Below are 25,736 nucleotides of genomic sequence, written 5' to 3' on the forward strand. Positions count from 1 at the left end.
TAATTGCGGTTGAGATAATTAAGATGTCTCAAATAGAAGATTACAACTTCAGGTGGGAAATTAGCAGCGGGAACAGATGAACTCTTAAGCAAGAAAGATCCCATTGTCATGCAAATATCCCCAGTGAAAAAAACACAATGGAAGACAAATGCTGAACAGGAAATATGAAATGAGCCAAATTAACTCTCAGCTGAATGTTTTCTCAGTTTTTCAGAAGGTACAGCGGCCTTTCAAGATAGTTTAAATGCCTGAGGGAGAAAAAGGGGAAAGAGAGGAGAGAGCACAATTCATCTGCAAGTTTGTATGTAATCAAGAGTGTCTATATTTTGTTGCTGATGGTGCTGTCAGGTCTAGCTGACAGAACTTTTGCAAGAGACTGGAAAATTTCATTTTCCATTTTCAGTATTCCAGTCCTAGCTCTTACACTAGCCTAGATAAAGCAAAGTGCAAAGCTCATCAGTTTTAGTTTCTATTAAGTCAGCTGCTTAAACAAATTCAGTGAATCTCTAATGTTCTGCATGTTTTCCAGTCATCATCTGAATTACTTGAAGTAGTTTCTAAGTCGAATCTACTTAGCTGACCACTTAACACTTTGGTATTTACATTATGTCTGTTTAATTAACTCATATGATGAAGAGTAATATTTTAAGAACAATTTAGAGTGCAACTTGCAAAACTAACTTTATCAGTACAATGCCATTTCAAACATGATTTAGCCAATACTTGGTCAATCCAAAATTGAATTTGAGCACGTAAAAGAACATAATTTTTTTGAAATATAGCATATCCTCTCACTTTCTAGACTGCTGTAGAAATGAAAGCAAAAAGATTCATGTATCATTGGCTGTAAACACAGAAGACTACAAAGCCAGGCTGGATTTGGCAGCACTCTTGCTCAAAGAAGTAGAGATGGACACTGTCCTCAGACCCACTGTGGTAACTGTCTGGTTATAACCACAACACATTCATCTTCCCTTCTCTACGTAGACATTTTGGAGTCCTTGTGGAATATCTGCCACACCCATCTGTCTATTCTTCCAAGCAGCCCAGTGAGAGCAGCAGCATGGAGCCAGTTTTCAGCTCTTTTAAACTCCACTCCTTAACCATTTTCAAGGATGAGGATAATTCCTCCTCCAGGCTCCTTAATAGCAGGAGTTATGTAGGTTGACTTAAATATCATGTCCATAATATTATTTAATATTAATTTTTTATTTCAGTTGTATTTAAATTATTTAGTCTTGTTATGGCCATACTGAATTAGAAAAGGAAGAAGAGTTGTGTTCTAACCAGGCTAATTCAGGAGTAATAATTTCACTTGTCGAGTTACACAAACTCTTGCTTTGCATCTTTGACAATGATATTATAATTTTAAGATTCCCGTGCATGTGGAAAAACAGTCAGATGCTACTGAGACACTATGCTATAGAGTAAACATAAAACCCTGTTAAATAACAAAGCCTGTCTCATAGTATTTTGAAAGTAAACTCAGAAAGTAATGCTGTTCTTAGTACTCTGATGTTTTAACAATAGCTAAATTTGTCTGTATTTTTTTATATATATATTTAGGGAAAAGTGTTACTTTACTGTATGTGTTACTTAGAAATTCTTACCATGATAAGCATTGCAGAAGTCTGACTAAATTCTAAGGTAGAACTTCTTACTAGCAGTGTAATTCTTTTGCCTTCATGAATGTTCCACCAGTCATGTGGAATAACAAAGACTCAGAACAGCACACTGTTACTAACATATCAAGGCAATTTGCTATCATGAAACGTAGGTACACACTCAAATACCATTATGAAACAAAGCTTTTGGCACTGAAATTTTTGGAAAATCACAAATGAACAACATCCTTTAGGAACATTTTGAGAACACTCAAAGAAAGAGGTGATGGCAGACAAATTAATGCAAGATTGTTTCAAGCAATTTATATCTTGCTATATATAGCTTCTCCCACTGAAGAAATATATCTTAAGTTGGTCCTACTGTTTTTTATGAGACAACCAAACCTCCTTCTGAGGTATTCTCCCATGGTCAGACAAAATCTCCTTGCCATAGCACATGCTGGTATGGCAGAATGAGATGAATAAGCTTACTTGATCAGAAGAACTAAGAACGTCCCTCTAGAAGACTGTTTCTAACACTCAGAATGAAGTCTAGGCACATAGAGCCCATGCAGGAAAACCAGGAGGTCAAGATGCTGTAGCACATCAGTAAGTTCCCTGATGACAACAGTGAAGTATGTGGGGCTCCTGTTGGAGAGGACTGCTACCTATAGTCAAAGCAAAACTCCCAAGATGACATAGGAAGCCCTTTGAAATCCCTTGGAATTGTTCCACTGAGATTCCTCCCAACAGCTTTGTTATTAGGTCCAAACCCTTTCAGCTAAACGCAGTGTTTAGTGGAGCACAACTTATCTACACAGCAGACAAGCTTGAAAGCATCTTGCTAAGACTGGGTTTCTAAATTTGCATGTTGGAAATGTCTTGCTTCCCTGGATAGCTTTTCTATTCACTTGAATAATACTTAATGGCAATTTGAAGACTCCTTATTCATAAAACACTAGAAAGTAAAAAGCCCTCCTAAGACTGGCTTGTTCTTTGTTAATCAAGTCAGTATTTTCCCCGATAGGATTAGAAGTATGTTTAAAAGATCAGCCTTCCAGGAAGTGTGCACATGCACGGGCAAAACAAATGAAATGTGACAAATTTACAGGAACCAAGAATGTGATAACTGCACATGAATCCATCATAAATGCATCATGCACAACATTTTATAGTTTAAAGGCTCATTTGATTTCTCTCACTAGTTTGCATATTAAGTAACCACATGTACAGGAAGAAAAGGATTGATGGGGCATTTCCTCCAGCTACTGTTCAATACTAAGCATAGCTTAGGCTGTTGGGTAGCTTGAGGAAACTCATCTCCTAGGACTTCCTCTCCCATCACTGAAAGTGAGAGACTCTTGCAGGGGGTGATGCACTGCAGCAGCAAACTATGGAGTTTGCTATGGAATCATAATAACAGTTTTCTACACAAGCAGCTAGGAGAAGTCCTCAATGCAGAAGACCTGGTGGGCAGCAGCTACTCCCTCTACCACTGATTATGCAAAGAAGATCTACCACTGACATCTGCACAGTGGAGATTTTATCATGAATGTGTCTTTTTGTCATGATGTGAACACCACAGATCACTTTCCTACAGAGACAAAGCAACAAAAGGCCTTTCACTCCTAACAACTTGCTTAGGCAGAAACAAACACCTGTTTCAGCTCATCACTCAAGTCTAGTCAAATTTTCACTTGACACCAAATGGTTTGTGAGATCTCAGAGTGCATTTTTTGCCCATCAGAGTCAAACTCTGTTACTTTGTAGGCCTGCTAGTGACACAAAGTGCCAATAACTTGATGTAATATAAATAAATAAACAAAAATCTCTATGTGTCTCACTCCCAACAAAATTTCATGAGTCTAACACAGGTCTTCTGTATACCAACTTGGCTCACCATAACTTTGTGAAGATCATTTTCAAGTTTTAAAAATTAAACAAACAAACAAACAAACAAAAATACAAAGCATTAATACAATTACGTTTTGCTGAAAAAATAGCATGAAATACTTTTTGAAAGCTAAAATCATTCACAGCAAAGTAATGTTCCATTTAATTACAAAGATTAATTCAGCCTTTATGTACGATTCTGGTCTTTTCATTTGTCACTGAAAACAGATGATTCAAGAACCATCTGGTAAAATTGCTGTATAAATATCACAGGTTTTATGTATAGAAAAAATGGGAAAATAGTAATGGATCTTGGTAACCAAGAGAAAATTTCCATCGTGGAGTTAACTAAACTACTACAAATATCAATAGGATGTAATCCACTGACTTGAGTGGCAGCTGGACTGGGCACATCTTAATGAAGTATTTTATTTGGCAATATATGCTTACTCCTAATATCCGCGATCACAATAATATTATTACTATCCATAAAGCTACAAGCACCTAAGTTGAGTAGGAAAGCCATGCACAGAAACAAATCAGGAAAAAAATAATTCATGTCACAGTATCACTCTTTTCTGCCCTAAGACCCTTCTGGTTCTGGCTCTTTGGAAGGCAAAGACTCAATTGCTGGTTCAAGCACTGTGATGCTGACGTCAATAGAATTAAGTTTTCCGTTTTAACTCATCCTGCATTGAAATTTTATCAAAAGAACCAAACTAAATAACAGAAAATCTGAAATAGTATGACTTTTATAAATGTACAAATTCACTGCAGTATTTTGACAAGCACAACACCTTAGTTCAGTGCAGCAGTATAATTATTATACCTTCTCATATTTTCTCCTACCAGCTTGGTTCCAGACTCACTCTACTGACAGCTATGCTTTAATTCTACTAAGAATTCCATTGTTTTGTTTTAATTCCATTTCCATTTTGTAACCTCTGTATGACAATTATAATGAATCTATTCTTTTATGAACAGAACATTATATATGACAGACATGAATGCTGTCTTCCATGAACAGAGCTACAGCTCTGTAAATTAAAGGCATTTCATAAAGCAAATATCTTCCTCTATGGCTGCACAATACATAAATGATTAGAGGTATTCTTTTCACAGTTTTGAATGAGAGTTTTAGTTTGACTTCATTGGATCAACAAGAGAGCCAATTATACGCTCAAAACCTTAAAACAGTTTGTTATATCCCAATCTAACAAGCACAATAGCAACAAAAAGATCTGAAATGATGAACATGGAAAAGCCTGAGCAACTGTTTGGAAAAACATAAGAATCTCAGACAACCCTTGGCCAATGAGAATTTTAAAAAGCAAAGGCTACAGAGGGTAGATTTCTTGCTTCTCTATCGACTGTAATTGAAAGCTTTTGTTTACAGGTAGAAAGATTCAGAGGGCTGAAGAGGAGGTTGGGGTGGCAGTAATAATTACATCTGGCTTTAAATCTGAAATATTATCCCCAGATTAGGAGCAGCTGCCAGCAGTAGTAGTTCTGTTTGCAGCTGGGGATTCCAAATTTTGGTCAGCCAGAGACCTTCATCTCCCCATCCCTTCAGCTCAGCTTCACAATAAAGAAAACTGGAATGATGATACTTGCTTTGTGCATCGAGCAGAGTAAACAAATTTTAGTCTTCTTCCAATCTAGACAAAATCTCAGAAGCATAAAGGATACTCCAAGTTAAACAAGTAAAACAATAGATTTATCTACTCAGATTTCAGCTTTGGTGTTCTGCAATGCTTTTTTTCCTTTCTGTCTGTCTGTCTATCTATCTATCTATCTATCTATCTATCTATCTATCTATCTATCTATCTATCTATCATCTATCTATCTATCTATCTATTTATTTTTAAGTGAGTAGAGACTAACCCCATGATTTGACCTGAACAAGTAAGCAAGGGTTACAACAGGTGCCTGTGGATGCATATGCCCAAGCACCCTTGGTAACCATACGCAGCTCTGTGATACACTGCTGAAGGGAGGTTGTAGTGAGCTGGTCACTCAGTCAGCCTCTTCTCTCATGTAACTGGTGATAGGACTAGAGGGAAAGGCTTCAATCTGCACCAGGGCAGTGGAATGGGCTGGACCCTGGAGGTGTTCAAGGAATGTTTGGATGTTGTGTTGATGGGCATGGCTTAGTGAGAACTATTGGTGATAGGTGGATGGCTGGACTGGGTGATCCTGTGGGTCTTTTCCAACCCTGGTGATTTTATGATTCTATGATTCTATAACTTCGGAGGGTGCCCACTGTCTGTGTCTGGATTCTCTGGCTGTCTCCTTCCAGTGCCATATTCCTTGGAAGAGCTGCTAGCAGGGGCAAGGGACAAAAGGAATGGGTTCAGACTGCACCAACAGATGCTCTCCAAGGCATCTCTCAGTCATGATTTGGGGGACAGAACACCCTGGGAACCACTCCTAACAGTTGCACCCAGGTTTAATTGCCTCCTCAGCATATCCTTCCTTGCTTATCACCTCATAACACATTCTGGAAAGTACATCATGTTTCAGATAAAGAAAAACACTACCTCAGAAACATACAACTCTGCCTTTATATTATTTCTGACCTGCCAAGCCTGGTAAAACCCATACAGAATAGTAATTATGCCTTAGAAAAAACAAATGGGCCTGAAGAACACATATTGGCCATGTGATTTCAGTATAAGGAATCCAATCACCCATGGTTAGGCCATAAGAGGCTGCTTCTCCTGAGAGATTCAGGGAAAATATCTTATTTTCATTCATCTGTAGGTCAGCACAGCTGTGGTAAGTAGCAAAAGAATTAGTTAACACCAAAGCATGACTATCCAAAGCTCCTATATGAATTTTAAGAGTCACTGGGTTTTCAGAAGAGCTGGGTTTACACTTATGGATCAGAAGGAAGGACGGCAAGCAGATATGCACCCTGACAGCCTGTGTGAGGCCCAGATGCAGCATCATGTCATCATGACAGCAGTGACAAGTCCACCCCAGTGAGTGCATTCCAATGTTGTATGCCCCCTAAAACACCATAGGACCAATTAGGGTATGAATTCACAGATGTGCGTGCAGGTAGCCAGGGCCTCCTCCACTTTGATTTCCAGCAGGCCAGAAACAAAAATGTTCTGCTCTGGAGGCACAGGCCATCGTTAGCATCATGCTAGTAGGTTTATACCCCTGGAGTATGCTGCTAAACTGCCTTCGGCATGGCTCTGTAGCTCATGTAACTGAGTTGAACTTAGCCACATCCTTAGTACTTCAGAACACTGTTCTTCCTCAAGCCATTGTCTCCTTGTTTTCCAAGCCAATTGTTTAATTTTTTTCATTAAACAAAAAAAAAGACAAACAACAAAATCACCCTCATGATCAAGAACAATGACAGCAACAACAACAACAAAAAAACCCCTGTATCTGTCCTTTGAAATTGCATCAGATATTCTCACCAAATGCTTTTTGAACCAGAGTCCTGAGGATCTGCAGTGCAAAAAAAGCGAAGGCCACCTCTGAACTGCTTTGGCACATTAGCAAGCTGCAGAAATTATATTGCATTTCTTACAGAAACTCCTACCTGGACTCGCTTGTCTGCTCACCCCTTGTGTTCCCCATCAGCCAGCCTGCACTCCCACTGCTATGCCATCTCTTGCTAGAAACACCCACCTTGCTGCTATAGCTTTTCTGCTGTTTTTGTTTTAGCTCTGGGGAAAGAGCAGGTTTAACAAAAAGCACTGTGCTGCCTGACAAAATAAAAGTCCCCAAGGCCCTGTTGTGCTGAAGAGATCTCAAGAACTGAGTGCTGCAGAATCCTCCGTGAGGACCAGCCCAGGCACAGGGGAAGGGCAGGCAAGCTCTCTTCACATCGCAGCTGTATGGAATATGTTTGCTACAGTGTTTCTTCTGGCAATTTACTCAGCAAAATGCTGAATAACCTGCTCCATAGAGGGATAACTTCTGCCGTTAGCCTCAGTGTGCATCATTTAGCATCATCATATAATATCATTTAATATTTTCAAGTTTGTGGAGCCACTTTTTTTTTTTTAAAGAACAGAGTGTGAAAATTTTCTAGCCACAAGTGAGCATCAGACTCACACATAGCTGAGATGACACAGCAGACTAGCCCCCTCATCCCTCTACTCTAGCCTCCTGGTCCTCATTTCAGTTTTTAACACAACTTTGGTTGGCTCAGAACTTGAAGATTTCCCTCTCTTTGGAGAGAAATTCCTTCAGCCTGGTGCCTTGACAATCAGTACTGCAACAATTGTGCCACTACCAGTCGTCCATGCCATGTAAAAAAAGCAGATGTATATACAGACAGAAACGATGGCTGAAATATATAGAAAAAGAAAAGCATAGGCAGAAAATGATGTTTTTTACTCAAAACCAAATCTCTCTCTATTTTAAGCCTTTGCACACTTTATATTCAAATCAATTACAATTATGCCTCAGAATCCATTACTGGTCAGTTGGAGGACTATAATATCTGTGTAACTGTTCCTCTATGGAAGGTGATTTTACTTGGTAAAATAACAAAAGCAGTAAAAGTTAAACTGTCTGAGACTTCAAGGGGTGATGAAAGACTTCTTGCCCTTTGGAAGAATGAAGCTGCCTTTTGGCATATCAGTGCTTTTATGTTGCACTTCTGGCACAAAAGCTCCAGATTCACCCCTGTCCCTGAGTGGCTGCAGGTGTCCGTCTGCCACTCCATCTCCCTCTCTGCATTTCAGCCATGCCATTTGTCACAGGTGTTTTGATGTCATGCACCCATTCGGGCCTTACACAGTTGTGGCAGAGTCTGAAAAATGACAGCTGCAAGATCGGGGTTAAATACAATTTCCTCTCTCTTCACCTGTTTTCCACTATCTGTTTGCACGGTGCTCAGGTTATTAATGGAACTGACATCCCTGCACAACTGAGTGAGCAGTAGCAGCAGCCAGATAACAAGGGAGAAGCTGACAGCAGCGATCTAACCCCAGAGATAAGAGATAAGCAAACATGCCATGGCTATTAGTTTCAGCTCTGGCCAAGGGAGAAGAACATCTCCTGTGGTTACCAAGCAGAAAAGCCCAGTCCTCCAGAGAAGGTTAAATTAAATTTGGAAGGTGAGAGAAATTGTTCTTTGAGTTCAAAAAATTAAAGTTTGTGATAGCAAACAAACATTTGACTTTAAAAAAAACAAAAGAAAATCACTTGTTAATCTGATGGAAAGTGAAGATTTATTTTTGTTTGGGGAGTAGAACGAGGACACTTTCACTGAAGAGAAAGTGTCTTTCATTCTCTTTATTTTCCAGGTGAAAAATGTTACCCTGAATGTTGGCATTTTCCATACAGCTATCTGAGGGACAGTGAGATATTCTGCCATGCATATTCCAGATCAGGTAAGTAGAGTTAGATTTTCAAACTTCTTGTGTCATTTCTGAGCTATATGGTATTTATCTGACTTCCTGCTCCATCTCAACTTTGCCCTCTTCTCTTCCTATGTCCCTGCTCACAGTAGGATAAAGATGGGTTACATGCAACCACAGAACCGTAGGGGTTGGAAAGGACCTCTGGAGAATATCTATCTAGTGCAGCCCCCATGAAGGTAAGCTCCTGGAAATACCTGTAGAGCCCAAGAGAGCTGCAGACATGTAGGAAAAGAGTTAGTATGTGACTGTCTTTTCTGAACTTCATGTTTCAACTGTATCAGGAGAGTTTCTCATTGCTCCCTGCAATGAAACTGCTACAGCAGAGGCAAGACCTGAAATTTTCACAACAAAGCACTTATCCAGACAGAGACTACCCTCTTTTCAGAGACATAAGTTCCACAAAGGACAAGTATAGCCAGGGCTGAACTAGCATTAAGTGTGCTTTCCCATTTAAAAATGACAGTGTTGTTGTAAGAAGATCTGAATAAAAATTGGTGGCAAAAAACAGGAAATTAGGAAGTGAGAGCTTCTGTTGGCTTTTGAATGGAAATAGAGTGTTCAAGTGCAATTAAAGCCCTTGGAAATTTTTCCCTTTTCCTCCTTCTGAAATAAGTCTGGCAGCTCTGAAGCAGACTTACGGCTCTTTGTGAAGTCTTTGAGATTCTTGAAACAATAATATAAAATCATCTTAAAAGAACCAGTGAAAGGTGTCTTGGGATTTTCTGTTTAGGTACTCTATCTCTCTCCCTTACGAAGTATTATTCTGTCAGCCCTGCGCTGGCCTTCCTTCCTGAAAAAGGCTACTTGAGATGCAAGAGGCACTGGGATGCGGATGGTTCCTCTGTGATATTTTCAATTCTTTTTCAAGGGATGGGTCCACAGACCCAGACCTCACAAGATACACAGGCTCATTTTTCTTTTTGCAGAGCACCCACTGACCATTCTCAAGATTGGATGCTTCATCACCTTTGTGCAAAATTAACATGGCATTAGGCCAAGATTAATTTCAGCTCCCAAAGCTGTGGTGCCTGGCCTTTTTGTCCAAGTATGCAGCAGATGTTAATGGAAAGTTGTTTTTCAGAACTGTATTCAGTTCGTGCCCTAAACAGTCTATTTGAATAAATGCAGGAGGCTCTATTCTCTCAGCATGTATTGCTGTGCCAGGGCTATACATAAACAAGCATGAACATGAGAAAAGAACAGAGAATGATTCTCTGATTTCCCCACTGTAAGAATGGAGGAGGAGCAGAGGACATTTTCCAGACAAACAAGAGGAGGTTCTCCCTCACAGAGAGCACAGTGAGGCAGTGGAACTCTGCCATGGGAAGCTGTGGATGATAACATTTGTCGTGGGTTCAGAAAGTCACCAGACAAACTCACAAGAGAAAAAAAAAAACAACAAAACAAATAAATAAAAATACGCCACTTCTGACAACAGAGCAGCAGATTGTCACAGGCAGGGAGAGTATAGTGAGAATGCACCCCTCTGTGCTTGCCCTGTCCTTCTGTTCATCTCCAGACATCTGCTACTGTTTGGCCACTGTCCGAGCCAAACATCGGACCACTGGTTGGAGCAGTAGGGCCATCATGTTCTCAGTGAAATCACCCAAACATGAAAAGACAGTGACTATGGAGAACTGGGAAAGATGATAGGGGCTCATTTAATTGACCAGAAGGCTGGATACAGGCAGGAAGATCCAGATGACAAATGAATGTCTTGTATGGGGTAACACACGGACAAGTACCTCCTCTAAAGCACCTATAGAGGAGCACCTATATCGTTCAGACTTGCACAGATAGCTCTTGAAATACAGAGGGCTGATGGTCTAAATTACATAGGGGGTTTTGCTGCAGCTCTCTGGCGCAGCAGAACTGTAGGCTAAACTAAGGTATCTAACACTGCCTGAGAGAGACACCTATAGTAAGGCACTGTCCTTATATTTTTGCTTCTTTTGCCTTGGTGTTCAGAGAGAGTTGCAAACAGAACATGTGTTGCGTATATGACTTCCTTAGAGAGAAATAAAGCCAAGCAGAGGCAAGTTCAGTGGGCAAAAAATGATTGCACAGTGACACTGGGATTTGTGCTCCATGACCTAAAGAGGTTAACAAAGTTACAGAAAAAAACTTATTACAGAAAAACAAGACTTTTTTTTTTTTTTTTTGGCTTGTCATCCGTTCTTTTAAAACAGTATTGCAAAGCAAAAACAAAAACAAAACACCAGCCCAACTTCCTACAGTGCAGGCTATTTGCAAACCTTCAGAAAACAGGCCTTTGTGTAAATGTCTATTTTTTAAGCTCCCAGTTAAACCAAGAACAAGGAGCATTTCGGGGGGGGGGGGGGGGGGGGGGGGGGGGGGGTCGCTAATGTAATTAATAAGAAAAAAAGGCTCCTGCTGCTCAAGGAAAGGAATAACTTTACATCTCAGTGGTGATCTTCCACTGAATTATGCTCTGAAGAGCAGCAGCAGTAAATTACTGTTTCAAAGATGAAAGCCCCAATCATATCAGTGTCACATCAATGGCGTTTCAGTTGTGGGCTCTCTCTTTTCCCTGTGACCTACCATAACAAGATATGGCTTCCAGTGCTATTTGGCCAAGAGAGCTTCTGCAGTCATCTGCACCCTCATGGTTAGGGAGACAAAAGCCTGCCCTTCCATCCTCAGCCACCACCCATCTCGGAGGCTGCAGGGTGGCTGAGAGCCTTCCAGTGCCCAGGCAGCAGAGGAGGCATCTCTCTGCTTGGATGCTGCAGCTTGCAGACTGCCTACATGAGCACTCTAACCAGAGACACACTTAGGCCCTCACTATGTGAATAATTTTATCTTCTCCTCAAATGTGAACAAAAACACAGGGTCCTTGCAACAGAGGCTAAAAGAGCAAACATCTTTCCTTCTTTTTTTTTTTTTTTTTTTTTTTTTTTTTTTTTTTATATTTCCATTAAAATTTTGGAAGGTTAACAGTCATAGTTTAAGAAATTCGGGTGTCAACTACACAGCAGAAAAGCAAAGCTAATAAAGCACAGAGGCAGGACAGGGCAGAAAGCAGAGCATCGCGGCAAAGTGCTCTTCTGCGGCAAGGAACTGCTTTGGAAGCAGCATGAGCTCCATCCAGAGAATTAGGTGAGAACTGCACGGGAATCAGATACCTCAGCTTGCCGGTACCCGTGCAAGACTGGCTCTCAGATGGGCTGGTTTCAATTTGTCTTTCGATCACAGAGAAAGAGGAAGAAAGTGACAACAGGGGGGAAAGTAGTAGTTTTCTTAGTATATTCTATTACAGAAGGAAAGCCAAACCTTACCTCCGAAGTTAACAGTACTAAAGGAATGGTTCTCAGAAATCAAATATTGCAAGAAAAATGTTTCCTATGTCACGTGGACTTGTTGATTTGATCCTTTCAATGCATTTTAGGCTCGTCAAATTAAAGTGAACAGATAGTACTGGGTGTCAATCTGAGCAACTGAACATAACAGACACATCAAGTCATAGGCACAAAGCACTTCAGTAGTAAAATGGAGCTAACAGAATGCCTGGAGCACAAATCAAGCATTGATTCTATCTGAAAGACTTTTCTATGTCCTTTAGAGGCTGATGGTCCCTCTGAGTGCAAAGCAACAGGCTGCCAGCAGGTCCAGCATTGGCCATGTGCAAGCTGGGGATCAGTCAGCCAACAGGCAGCAGTCAAAACGTGAGACTGTGACTACCCCTGTTGGAGAGGATTTGCTGTTTATTTTCTTTAAAGCTCATTTAAAGTCATTTGCATGACAGTGTTGTGATCTGATGATACAATCAGCAGAAGGAACAAAAAAGACACCTGAGAAGAGCTACTCTTCCAAGGAGGCTCACTGCGCATGCATCCGGATCCTGCACTGATCTTATTCCTCTCTCAGGAAATGGGCAGAAAGTTTGTTAAGGCCCAAACGTTCCTGAAGTTAAAGGAAGGGCTAATGGCAAAATAATCAGTTCCCATGAAGGAGGTTTAGTAAACAAAAAACATGATTTATCTGCAGTTCCTCCTTTGACAGACACTGATGAAAATATGATAAAAGGCCAAGACATTCTTCATCTAACTAATAACTCTCTTTCTTTACTTAACAGATAACAATTGTAATGATTGGGTGCCATCTTTTGTTCTGGAAACAGAAACAAGCATGAGATGCTTGCACAAGACTTGAAATTCATTTCAAAGTAGAATATCACATACTCATATAAATACTTCCATGGACGCTTTATCAACCACAGAAAACTGGAACAGTTGTTTGATGTGTTGCTGGGCTCTGCCCAGCAATAATTGGCTAAAGTGCTACAGTTTGCCTACATAGAAGATCAAAGCTGAGTACCCTCTCTGGCCTTCTGTCTGAAAGACAGTGCCTCCAGCACCCCACTGTGCACTGTTATAACACTGTAATAACAACAACTACCTTGGTAACGCTCCAAAACAAAGAGTAAAATAATGAAAACCCCCAGGATCATGTAGCTTGCTCTTCTTCAACTCAAGAAAAAGATCTTCCTAATTTTCAAAATACTAGCACTCTCATACTGACAAATAAATATATCTTGTATAGATCTATATAGTAAAGTAATACTACTGCATTTGTTTCTTGTAAACAATCAAACAATTGTTACTCCAGCAGTCCTATTGTCTGTACTGTTCTGTTAAGGCATAAGTGTTTTAAAAATGGCTCATAGGATCTTAAGGATTAACAGATTTTGCAGGTTCTGTTTTATGATATATCACAGGTTTCTGCAGTGAATTATCTGGCTAAACAAGTAATGAATGCATTTCTTGAATTACAAACATGTCCATTTAAACGTTCCAGCACACATCCAATACAAATCATTAGCAATAAATAGTATTTAATAAACATGTACAAAGAGCATGCCTGGAAATCTACCAAAACGCCTCTATATTACTGCAGTTTCTAAATCATTACATTACCTTTGTGTCATACAACCTTGACCTCGTTCCTAGCACAGTAAACTATAAAATTGTTGTTCAAGTCAGTGGTAATGGATTTAAGCCATTTGATATTCAAAGTACTTTGGCACATAGTAGTTTTTTTTCATTGTGCAGCCTGAATTTACTTTGGCTTGCACTGCTCAGTCCAGACTCACCCCATTAACTTCAGAAACTTAACTGAGATGCCTAATTCAGGACCAAGTACTATAAGTTTCCAACATGTGCCATTGCCACCTACAAAAGATCAAACTTAACTTCTGAACCTATCCTTTTCTAAGGATGGAAAAGAGAGAGCTATGAAGAGTTTATTAGTTTGTGGCAATTCTTGTATCATTTCTCTGCGAGAAGGAAGTCAGCAAATTTTTAACACAACAGTTAAGTAGATCACTGGCTAGGAAATCTACATTTGATTTATAATAGAAAATCTTCCTGCTTGTAGTCTGTGTCAAATTTGTCAAATATCTAAATTAAAGTTCATTATGTTTCTATGGGTTTTTCTAGTAAACAAACAAGCATCACAGCCAGTAAGAAATAATAACTGCAGCCCATATGCCATCAGGTTAGGAAGAAATAAACTACATCTTACTATTCTTTACTCTCTGTAGAGTTTATTGGTCCATTTATGCAGCTGAATTTCATTTGTGCATCTGTGCAGGGCACCACTGTAAAAATGTTAATGGGTTGTGTATGGAATTTAAACCTTTCTACTGATGAAGTGTCTGAACAGCCTTTTCAACAAAATCAACAAAAGTTCCATGAAGTCTGTATTTGTTTTCAAACCAAAACAGCAGAATTTTAATTCCAGCCTAGTGAGTAGAAAAGCTGCACTTGCCTGTCACTGCATTCAGAGAGGATATTTACTAATTTTCTGATATCCTGCTGCCTCCTGCAAAAGGAGGCGGTCCTTCACATTTCCCTCTGCTCTGCTTTCTTTATGCCTCTCCTGTCTGCTGTCCTGGGGCAGAGTTCTGCACTTAGACATGTTCTGTTTCCCCCTATCACAAACCAATAGCAAGGAAGAAGACCAGAAAGAGAGCTTTCAGTATTTCCTGCCTTCACCTTTACCTCCTGAGTTTTACTGACACACCACTCAAAAGTAATCATAACAGGTAATGCCAGCCTTTGTAACTAGCTCTGTCAGGATGGGTGTTCAGCTGGGATGGTTGTCACAGTCCTGGAAGGTGGCTTTAGTGTTAGGCCTTTCACCATGATGTAGGAGAAGGTATGAGATGTGGACAGTTTTCCTTTCTTGGCTAAAGTCTCCATTTCCACACAAAACAACCCAGTAAGGCACAGGAAGTCTGAAACAAGCTCATAGTCAGTCAGAGACAGACTGGGACAGATGGAGGCAAGGCAGGAAGAACAAGGTAACAGTAGGTAAGGTCTACAACATTCTGTTCTCCCTCAAGGCCAGTCTTCACTCTGATAGGACTTTACCCACCCTCCATTTATATTTATTACCTTCTCATGAGCCTTTCTTTTTGTTTCAGAGTCCATCCAGTCATTTTCTTTCTCTAACATGTCAATAAAGGCCCAGCGAATTCCTTCAGTCAGCTCTTCCATCTGAAAAACAGTTAGTAAATCTCTCCTCAATAAACAGCCATGGCGGGATCATTATAAGAAATGTTTCAGTGCCTGATGGACTTAGTAAAACCATGAATGATTCGAAATCAAACAGTCACCACTAGCAGTTCTTGAAGGTGGATTTATTCTCTTTTTCCAACCCTCAGACAATTCTTCTCAAAGCAACTTTCTTCCTCTTTACATTACCTTCAATTGTACCACACAGGCTGCTGATCGTTTCGTGTCATGACTGTGAGAAAACCTGCCTCAAAATCTTAAAGAAAAAATGAAATAAAACAACAACAACAACAACAACAACAACAAAACACTGGGAGAAAAGTGATTTGTGGAGATTTCCACCTCCTTTCTGTCTCCTTGGTCCTAGATCACCAGTCCCTGCAGGAAGGAGCCAGCTGCAAAGTGTTTGCACAGATAAAGCCTTTTCTGTAGAGAGAGCATCTGTAGCATTGCTTAGTTTATGTCACACTGAGACATTCCTTACTAATACTGCCAAAGAGCTGAATTTGGGCTGAAAGTATCATGATCCAAATACAAAGAAGTATTCAAATATTTAGCCAGTAAGCTGTGCTTACTACAGGGAAGAGGCCGTGGCTTCTCTAATCTTGAACAGCCAGGAACAGCCTACATCTGTGCAAACCTGGGAGAACTCACAATCATTTTAGCTCTACTTCTTTGTGGCTTCTATACAAACGGTAATTCAAAAACTATACAAAAACAGAAGCATGTCACAAGCAAGTGAAATAGTAGGAGTGTTCAGTAAGCATAAAGGCCAAGAAAACTATGGTATGAAAAGAAGAGAGTCTGACAGCTAAGGGATGTGTTGCTTTGGTCTAAAGAGCAGAAATGTACTCATGCCTATGCATCTATTTGGCAACACAAACCAGAAAAGTATAGGCTATAACCTGCTTCTATTTGTACCAGAGGAGGAACCTTAACACAGATAACCCTGAAAACACTGTAAGAGTGAAGTATTTTGGAGGATTCAGTCGTTGACAGAGAGCTTCACCACAGGTCAGCCCAGAACTGAGATTGTACAAATCATGACTGACAACCACTGTATGAAGTTTTACTGGACTGCTATGTTATCAGTTATGTTACATTTAAAAAGAATGGAGATCTCACATACCAAGATCTGGTGTAAGTTTATTCCTTAGATCTGGTAGCTTTGAAAAGTCATTAAGGTAGAGACTAGATCCCAGAAATTAATGTGATCTTCAGCTGCATTGTCATCTATGTATCAGATGTGTATTTTAATTTGGAACTAACCTGTATTTGTGGTGGAGGTAGACAAAGCTTAGCAATGCACCTTAATTACTCATTTTTCCAACTCTTTTCAAAAAAACACTTGTTTATTTTTAGCAACAGAACAGGACAACTGGAACAGATCTAGCATTAAATATGACTAAACAGCCAACATTCACAGAAAACAGCATCCCAGGGAATAGGGTACCTTAAAGGTATTGATGACAGAGCACTGACTCAATTAACTTAGCGCACTAATGAGGTGAACTCCCTGGATTTGGAGGTTATGAGTTCAAACTCAAGCGCTACAGCTGGGCCCTGGTGTATAGTTAGGCTTTATGTACCAGCTGTAGCTGCGGGGGGCAGGAGGAGAAACCTATTCCTGCTATCAAAGCTATTACTGAAACTGCTCAGGCATAGCTGTAAGAAACACTGCAGGCACTCTGGGTTAGAAACAGTGCTATATTTAGACACAAATAATGTCTTTCCTGATAAAGGAAGAGGGAAATCTCTAAAGTATGAAATATCAGTCACAAAACATGGGGGGAAAATCCATATTGTCCATAACTCAGGATTTGCTTTTGATCCAGGACAAAAAGAAGAATAAAATAATAAAACCTGTACAAATAAGAGTGCTTCTCTCAAGGGTTTTCTCCGTGCTTAAGAAAAACAGAAATGAAAACCAGTGAAATGAAAATAATAACAACAGAAATGATAAACTTGAAAAGCAAATTTCTATAAGGACTGCAGCAAATTTTGCCTGCATCTAATTTTTTCTCCTTGTACAGCTTGCTATTAGTCTGAATGTTGTCTATACTATAAATGTTATATGCATATCTTGCTATGGATGCCACTGTGAATTTAAACTTGATAAATTTTCAGATTCTTGGCCTGAAAGGAATTTGCATAGTAAGAAATATTTTAATTAGGTCATATTTCATCAGATAACCATTCTCTATTTCTGTCAGGTTTTCATCATTTTTCCTTGCATAAACAAACACAAAATAACAGATCATCCTCAGTAAAGTGTGTATTTCTTACAGTCTGTTTACACAGAGGTCACACTGTCTAATACCCCAGAAATATTTTTGTGACTAAACTGCCAAATAGCACATTAAAAACTTGATAAAGAATCAGGAACTAAAAAGCTAGATCTCAGAGAGGAAACTCCAGCTGGAGGCATGCAGGAAAAGAAATGCAGAGATGGAAATGTTTCAAATATTAGACAAGGCAAATGTTGATCTGTCTAAAATGGAGTCCTTCCATAAGAAAACAGTCAAACTAAACAAAATCAAGCAAACTCAAGCTACTGAGCCAGGATTCTGCAGGACAATCACAGAGCTGCTGCGCCCAATGCATGACAGTCGTGTGTTTCTTAAATGCAGCTCCCATGTGCTAGGAGCTAAGCTCAAAAGCTAAATCAGTTGATTTCAAACTGATTGGTGTTGGAAAATCAATAGCTTGAAAAGCAGACACTGTGAAACTTGGTGAGAAAATTATAATCTGAAAATAAGTCATAAATGATCATTAAGGGCAGTTAATCATTTGCATATGTTATTAAAGGAGGTGATAATGTAGTTGTGTTTGAAGTTTTACAGTGAGGATGAATATCCAGCTAAAAGCTATTCTCTGTAGTCAACAATGTGAAAGAATAATTTCTTTCACTATTGAGTAAAGTCCTCAGTTGAGTTTTCTCAGTTGTAGCACAGTCAGCCTTAAAAAGATTGGCCCTAAAGCAGAGCAAATGTGACCAGTCATTAACTGGTCAGTAAGAACTTTACTAAATTACCTTAAACTGAACCATTCCTCATCAATGCTCCCCCCTCTGCTTCTGCACAGTCTGGCTCATAATTTGTCATTATGCACACAAACTGTCTACACATTTACCTGAAGGGCCTCATGTGGAAAGATTGGGCAGTGACCAGATGGACAGAAACATGCCATTTCTTTATGTTTGTTCTGTTCTCTCCTTGTTGTTTTTTTTTTTCTTAATAAGTGAAGCACCTTTAAGAATACTGTCACTAGTGGTACACTTCTTTAACTCTGAGAGGATAAGGAAGCCACTAATTACAGATTTCTAAGAGGACTCACCATTTCTTTCTTGTCTTCTTGAAAATGGGCTTTCACAAACATCTTACCCACAACGTAAGGGAGTGCACTTTCAACTAAGTCCACACATTTGTCCCACTGAGGCATTAAAGAGGTTGTTCCATGGATCACCTGTTGGAAGTAATGCAGTAAGTCGTAACAGCATTTAAGCCTGCATCTACATTTCTTATGGTTGTCAAGTTAAATCATGCATGTCGAATAGTAACAAAACAAAAAACAAAAACAAAAAAGAAGCACAGCAATGATGTTTTATATTTTTTTCCATTTTTTTTATGAGAATATAGAAACTGTATAGAAAAATCTTTTCAACCCCACTAAATAACAGTACAGTTTTAAAGTGAGTATAATAGGAACAACTTAGAGAGAGGATTTTTTATGGGAAGGCATTCTCAGTTGCTAACTTTAGGCGAATTCTAGTATTCTTGTGTTTAGCGGATAGGCACATCCCTTTACAAGATGACCTGCTCTGAGATAAGTTTGTCTCTCAAAATTCCCCTTTGAGCTGCAGTAACAGTATGTTGTTATAGCAGCTTGTGTACTTAATAGCGGAATAGTGGCTAAATAGAGACTGCCAGGTCCTGATGATCCTACTGCATCGTCACCTTCAAAAGAGAAATAGTCAAGAGCCGCCAATGCACAAATGAACAGGGTAAAATGTAGCTTAAGCATGTTGCTACTTTGCTTTCCATTTGTGAATGTTGGTACTGTTGGCATTTACCAGATATGAGTAAATTTTTCTGAACAAAGGAGTTCAGCAAAAACAAAGTACTCAAGCAATGCAAAATGCAAAATGTGCACATGTAAGCAAAAAGCAAATGCAGCACTGATTCAGGAACGTTTTTAGTTCTTTCTTTTTTCAAGTTCAGAGAGTTCCCTTTCCACTTCTGGAATTTACTTGCCTTGTTCCACAAGAACAAGCAAAATCCCAGCTTAGTAGCTGTCACCTGCTGGTTGCATAATGGTGGGGTACAGTCGACACCAGATCAGGTCAGGCAGGATAACATTTTGGCCTCTCACAGATTACATAGGCCTCCAAGCACTGCCCTAGTGTTTAGCAGGCCTTTCCTTTTCCTAGTCTCCTCTTAGTCTCCTCCAAGATAAGATTTCTAGCAAAACTAAAGAGCTTGGATTTGTTTGGAAAATTCCAGACTATCTTAACTCTCAGCTATTGAAGGTCAGCTATTTTGGTAGTTGGAAGACTGATTTTCTCCATCATATTGACTGTAATTAAGCTTAATCAATGACTCATACTTAAATACACCAGTGAATTGCATTTTCAAATGCTTTTTATTAATACAGTATGTGCTAATAGATTTTCAATGACAGAAAGAACACTTCTATAAGAAAACCACATTAGGTAAACTGATGCATAATAAGGTAATCGTTTCCTAAGCAGAGCCAAATTAGAAAATAAACTTCTTTTCCAAATCCTTCAATCTTCATATATAACACATCACTTTATTAAAAGAGAAAAAAAGGAAAAGAAAAATTCTCTCCAGTATCCATGCAAAACCACAATGAAAGTTTCTCCTGATGCAGAGTAACAAGGGGAGTCATAGAACTAATTATCAGAGCCTGAAATTCCTTCCAAAAACTCTGTCTCCACATCAACCATGGAAAGTCAGGAGACAGAGCTGGCTTTCAGCATGTGGCATGTTATTACAACATAGTAATCATTATTATTTTGAGGGAGGTTTGACTGTGAGGAGCACAAAAAGGCAGTATAGGCTCCGAGACAAAACTAGAGCTGAGAGGAACAGATAATATCTCACAGCTTGTATACTGATATTTATGTTACAACCAGAGCCAACTTGAGCTCTCTCAAAATTATCCTCCAAATATTAATGTTTCACTCTACAATGCAGTACTCCAGGTAGTAACAGCGACTATAAATAGCAGGTTTCAAGACTCTCCAGGCAATTCAGAGCTCCACAAGAGAATTAATGGAGCTCTTCCCCAGGAGCCATCACACATTTGCTAGAACTCAAATAGCCAGTGGAGAGGAGCTGCTGATGGTGCTGATCTGGTAATCAAGCACTTTCTGTAGAGTCAGCAGGTTTGTCCTATTTTTCAACCTGAACTTTTTCAAAGTTTCATCATTTCTTTCCTCCTTTCTTTGCAAAGTGCCATCCAGATATGTGTTTCAGTGCCAAGATTTCTGCACGTAAGATGTAAAAACCACCAACAGAAAATTAGAAACCGGTGAAAAAAATGCTACTTAGGAGGGGTGAGGCTGATGGCAAATGAGTAAACAAATAAAACATATCCTTTGTTTTAGAGGCCAGTGATTCTTCTCATAGTCATATCTTTGTATGATTACTCAGTGTTTTCTTCACTTACCAGGAGGTTAGTGAGTCCATTTTTACAATCTCAAAGGAACTATGTATCTCAAGTCTTCCAGCCTCTGACTGGAACAATCTGCTCAGCAACAGATTTGCCTTGAACTCCATTTCTCATGTCATTTCTGCTGACCTGTGAAATCTGTTTCCCTGAGCTGTTCACCACACTTAACCACAGCTATTAACTATTACCCCTTGCTATTTACTGCTTTTTACTATCTTTCTCCAGGTCCCAAAGGCAGATAATGGGAACGAGCTGCTGACTCACTGCCCTTACTGAGCTGCCCTTCAGTTTTCACAACCACTTACGTGAATCCTTGACGACAATATTTTAATGAGCTTTGAAACAACTTGAATTAGATTTCTCCCTAAGGGAAAAGATAGCACCTAGTTAGTGTATCTAAAAGCACAGTAACTGAAGAATATTGTTTCCTTCCAGGAATTTCCCTGGCCAGAATATAATTCAATCATACGATGCAGAGTTGTTGATGGCCAGCAATCTATTTTACCTGGCTAGCAAGAAATATTCTACAAGGGGACTCACTTAGAAACTTGTCACTGTGGTTCTGACAGCCAGTTTTGCACATTTTTGCATAAAGAAAATGGTGTCTTTAGCAATGCAGATTCAGGAGCATACGATATGGTCTTTTCCACATAGTTTCCATCAAAGTATTAGAGTTTATTTTTAGATATGTGTTCAGCTCAGTTTCAGTTACCACCTGTGTGTCTCACCAAGGAGGACAGAGCACCCACACCTCCTGCCCCACATCACTGGCACCATTGTGACAGCCTCCTGTTCACTGAATCGCAGTCATTAAGTCTAGAAAAGATAACTAAGATCATCTGGTTCAGACATCAACCTATCACCACCAAGCCCACTAACCATGTCCCTCAATGCCACAATATATCTTGCTGTCATGATATAACCCAGCAGCTTATTTTCCTTATGACAAACAAAAAAATATTACCATCCAAACATGGCATGGAAACAACAAGAAGATACAACAACTTTCTGTTGCAGTTTTATCTTTTGTTTGCTTACAGAGCCCTTGCACTGCCCACAATATCATCAGGTTGGTTTTCCACTCAGGAGCCACTTAATCAAATATGTGCTTTACATAAATACTCATATTAATTAATAGATAATTAGCTCTACTCTAATAGCTTATGGCAGCAACTAATGCATGTCTTTTGGGGCCCCAGAGCTGGAAGGTACCTGATTGGCTTTTCTGTGAAAACAGCTGGTGTACATATATATGCTAGAGCTCATATAAAGCTGGCATTACAGCATAAGAATGGTTTGGAGTAACCTGAGAAAAGATGAAACCTTCAAGTTTTGTTTTGACAGAGCTGTTTTCATGCATGTGCAAAGAGTTCATTTTTTTCTTTCAAAAGCTCAGACTTTGGCCAAACATGTTTGGCCTTTTGCAGGTCACAGCCCCAGCACAAAACTCAATAACTTTCCAGCTTCTGGGTTCTGTCATAAAAAGTCTAAGCTTTTTGTGGTCTCAAAAATTCCCTCACATAATCCAAAGGACACTTCTCCTTTGTGTTGCACATAATATATATGGTTCTATTATTTCAAATGAAGACTCCTACAAAAAGCTTAATTAATAAATTTGCCCAGCATGGAAAAACCATCTTCTGCAAAGATATAAGCAATAGAAAACAGCAGCTATAAGGGAAACAGATAGGGACAACACTAATTACACTGTAAAAGCTATTAAAAACTTCAACTTACCCGAGAAAATTCCAGCCACCGATACTGAAAACGTCTACTGAGGTTAAATAACCTTGAATAAACCATCCTCCACACCAGATAGTTGGCAAGAGTCCTGTTAAATCAGACATGTTTTTGTCAGCCCTCTAAATGCATATGATGTAACAAAGCAAAGCTCTCACAGACGTATCTCCACAAATATTCAAAATGAATGGTTTAAAATTTGTTTTGAAAATTAATGAGTGATGATCAAATTGATCAATCCCTACTTCACAGAGTGGTCTGCTAGATTGAAGCCAGTTGGTATATAATTGCACAGTGATAACCATCTTTTAGAGGATATTAGTATCATGTTCAGCACTTAGCATGCCACCTATAGGTAATGCTTTTTACAAAGGGCAGCTTCAAAGTAGCAAGAATAGTACCATAATGAGAAAATAACTGTTTTTTTTTTCCTTTTAAGTTAACAAAGCTCTGCAGAAACTTTTTACTACCTACAGTTATTAAATTGCTGTCACTCATATTTTGCAGATTGATAACTGACACACCAAAAAGATACATCTCTAAAGAACTGAGGCTGCGAAATCCTGGAAGAACTTGTTCAAACATATCAGGAGACCTGACGTCTGTGCTCCTTCTAAAACTTCAAGCACTTGACTAGAGAGCTTAACCAAGTATTTGTTTAGCTGAGACTGAGCCACCTCCATGATCAACAGTAGTTATATAAGAAAAAATTGCACTGTAAATAGGCAATTCAACTTCAATCAGTCTCAAAACAAGCCTAGTACTGACCTAAGTGTTTCCTTTCCACTATAAGATGCTATGATGGACAATCTGAACAGCTCACTCTTCACTAAAACTCTAGCTTCTTCATCCTCTAGTTGCTGTAGAGATGGAACTGCCAGGTTCTCCCGCAGTGCCACTCTATTTGTTTCATTGATAGATGCTTCTCATACTGTTCTCTCATCCAAATCAGAACAGGCTATAAGAAGAGTTTCTGAGGTTGTTCTTTCCATACCAGCATCACCATAGCCAGAGCTTGAGTTTTGCCTCTATGCTCCAGCCTAAAACCTCCAACTCAAGAAAGATTGTTGCTGCAAGCTTAAGCTCTTGGTCCCTTGGCTGGGGAGATAAGAGTGAGGTGAGGATGGTGAGGCTTAAGGCAGCTTAAAGCAACATACTGTCTACTAGTGACTGAGCACATCACAACCTAGTACCTCTGGCCATGTGCAGACACTAAGTGGGATACCATACCAGGAGCAGTTCTGTGCTCATGCCACTTAACCTTTCTTCCTGATAGAAACAATAATTCCTTCTTCATTACAGAAATACATTATGCAGTGCATGTAAATCCTCACAATATTCATAAAATATATCTGAAAAAAGCTTTTCAAACTTTCTGCACAAATAATACACCTTTATAGCATAGCATACGTTACAAGAGACAAAACAATTAGCTCTAAGTGGATGATTAAATCATTTTGACAAAATGCTTAGGGTCATTAAAAATGTATTTCAACCTACTCAACTATACCAGAAAGCACAGATTTTCCTATTATCACATTTTTTATGATGTAGTGTTTCCTCACTTAATAGCAAGAAACACTCTCAAAGAATGCAGCTGTCATTAATTTTGTCTGAATTCCACCAGCCCCTTATTACCTGCCTCATGCATTTCAGCAGCACCCTTGCTCCCACAGCACCTATTCAGTCCCTCACTCTATTAGAATGCAATTCTGTCATTTTAAATCAGTATCTATGTAAGTATATATATTAAAATTTAGTATCTGTATTGTGTATACATATATTTGAGTATATGTATTGAATGTTTTAAAGACATAATTTACATTAAAATTCTCCACTAAAAAAAAAACCAAAACAGCTAAGTAGACAGCTACCATAAACCAATTATATGTTACAATTCAATACTTAATTGCTACAAAAATCAGTTCCTCTTTCTGTGTACTTCTTGTTCTCATATGGAGGTGTTTGCCCCTACATTCAAGTCAAGGAACCTCTGTCAAATTGTGAGTGAATGAAAGACTGAAATTTGTAAAGAATGAGTCTTGAAAAGGTGACTTATTCAATGACATTAATATCCATGGGGATTTAAAAACTTTTGTATTTATTATAAGGCATAAATGATGAAGGGGAATGTCTGTCTCAGGAAATAGCCCACAATTAATTGAGCTTTGTTTTAATTTGAGAAAGAAAGAAAAGCTGACACATCCTAAAACCTAGCTCTCTGATGAGATGAGAACAATTCCTGATTGTAATCACACTTGAATCCACTGATGCATACAATGCATAAAACAGGAGGGTTTCACTTCAAAGCCCAAGAGAATTTACATCTTCAGGACTGGGGGGTTATGGTCGTAGGCAAAGGTTTTGTTGTTTGTGGGTTCTGATGTTTTTGTTTCTGGAGGGGGGGTGAGGAGGGTAGGGGAATAAGCATTTCATTTTTATTAAGGTCTGTTTACTTATTTCAAGAACAATTTTTATCTTTTCTATCAGCTATCTGAAGTTAAAATCAATTATCTTCATTCAGGTTAAAAAATGACACTTTTTGATTAAGAAATGTCCTCAGTGCCTATTTCATTCAAATAACACCAGGCTCAGAGATGTTAGCCACTTCACACGGAGTAAAATCCAACACAAAAATAAAACACAGATCTTCTCTGAGCTTCCAATGAGACCAGAGCATTTGTTGTTGTAACCTTTGGGAAGATTACAGTACACAGTTCCCTATTTTAACTTCAAAACAACTGTTAAAGAAAGAAGTGTAGGCTGACCATTTCTGAGCCAATATGACCACCACTGTGATACACACTCCCAAAGGAAGTGGTAGAGAACTTGTTTGCTGGGACAGTTAAAATTATACCAGCCTTCACGCG

General features: G+C 39.1%; 2 protein-coding genes across 7 annotated transcripts in view; one reads left to right on the forward strand and one right to left on the reverse strand.

Annotated features, from left to right (window-relative positions):
• LOC107324988 (uncharacterized) overlaps nucleotides 1-24,790 on the forward strand; it is a 364,407-nt gene extending 339,617 nt beyond the window's left edge. For 4 of the 6 annotated variants that reach the window (XR_014946938.1, XM_085549905.1, XM_085549923.1 and 1 more), the window contains 3 exons: nucleotides 8,774-8,860; nucleotides 8,977-9,066; nucleotides 23,374-24,790. The gene's annotated coding sequence lies outside the window, so the exon portion shown is untranslated. Of the gene's footprint in view, nucleotides 1-8,470; nucleotides 8,585-8,773; nucleotides 8,861-8,976; nucleotides 9,067-12,986; nucleotides 13,476-23,373 lie in introns of those variants that run through there. The other 2 variants (XR_014946940.1, XM_085549910.1) reach the window with 2 other exon arrangements.
• Nucleotides 1-25,736, reverse strand: part of PHEX (phosphate regulating endopeptidase X-linked) — a 95,750-nt gene that overhangs the window by 37,271 nt on the left and 32,743 nt on the right. The window contains exons 10-12 of the mRNA XM_015885420.3: nucleotides 22,864-22,957; nucleotides 18,766-18,894; nucleotides 15,310-15,411 (exon numbers count right to left, since the gene is read on the reverse strand). Of these exons, the coding sequence (XP_015740906.2) occupies nucleotides 15,310-15,411; nucleotides 18,766-18,894; nucleotides 22,864-22,957 (325 nt within the window). The remainder of the gene's footprint in view (nucleotides 1-15,309; nucleotides 15,412-18,765; nucleotides 18,895-22,863; nucleotides 22,958-25,736) is intronic.

This window comes from Coturnix japonica, chromosome 1 (genome assembly GCF_054131305.1).
Source record: "Coturnix japonica strain WE chromosome 1, WE-NBRP24, whole genome shotgun sequence".
NCBI classification, from domain to species: Eukaryota; Metazoa; Chordata; class Aves; order Galliformes; family Phasianidae; genus Coturnix; species Coturnix japonica.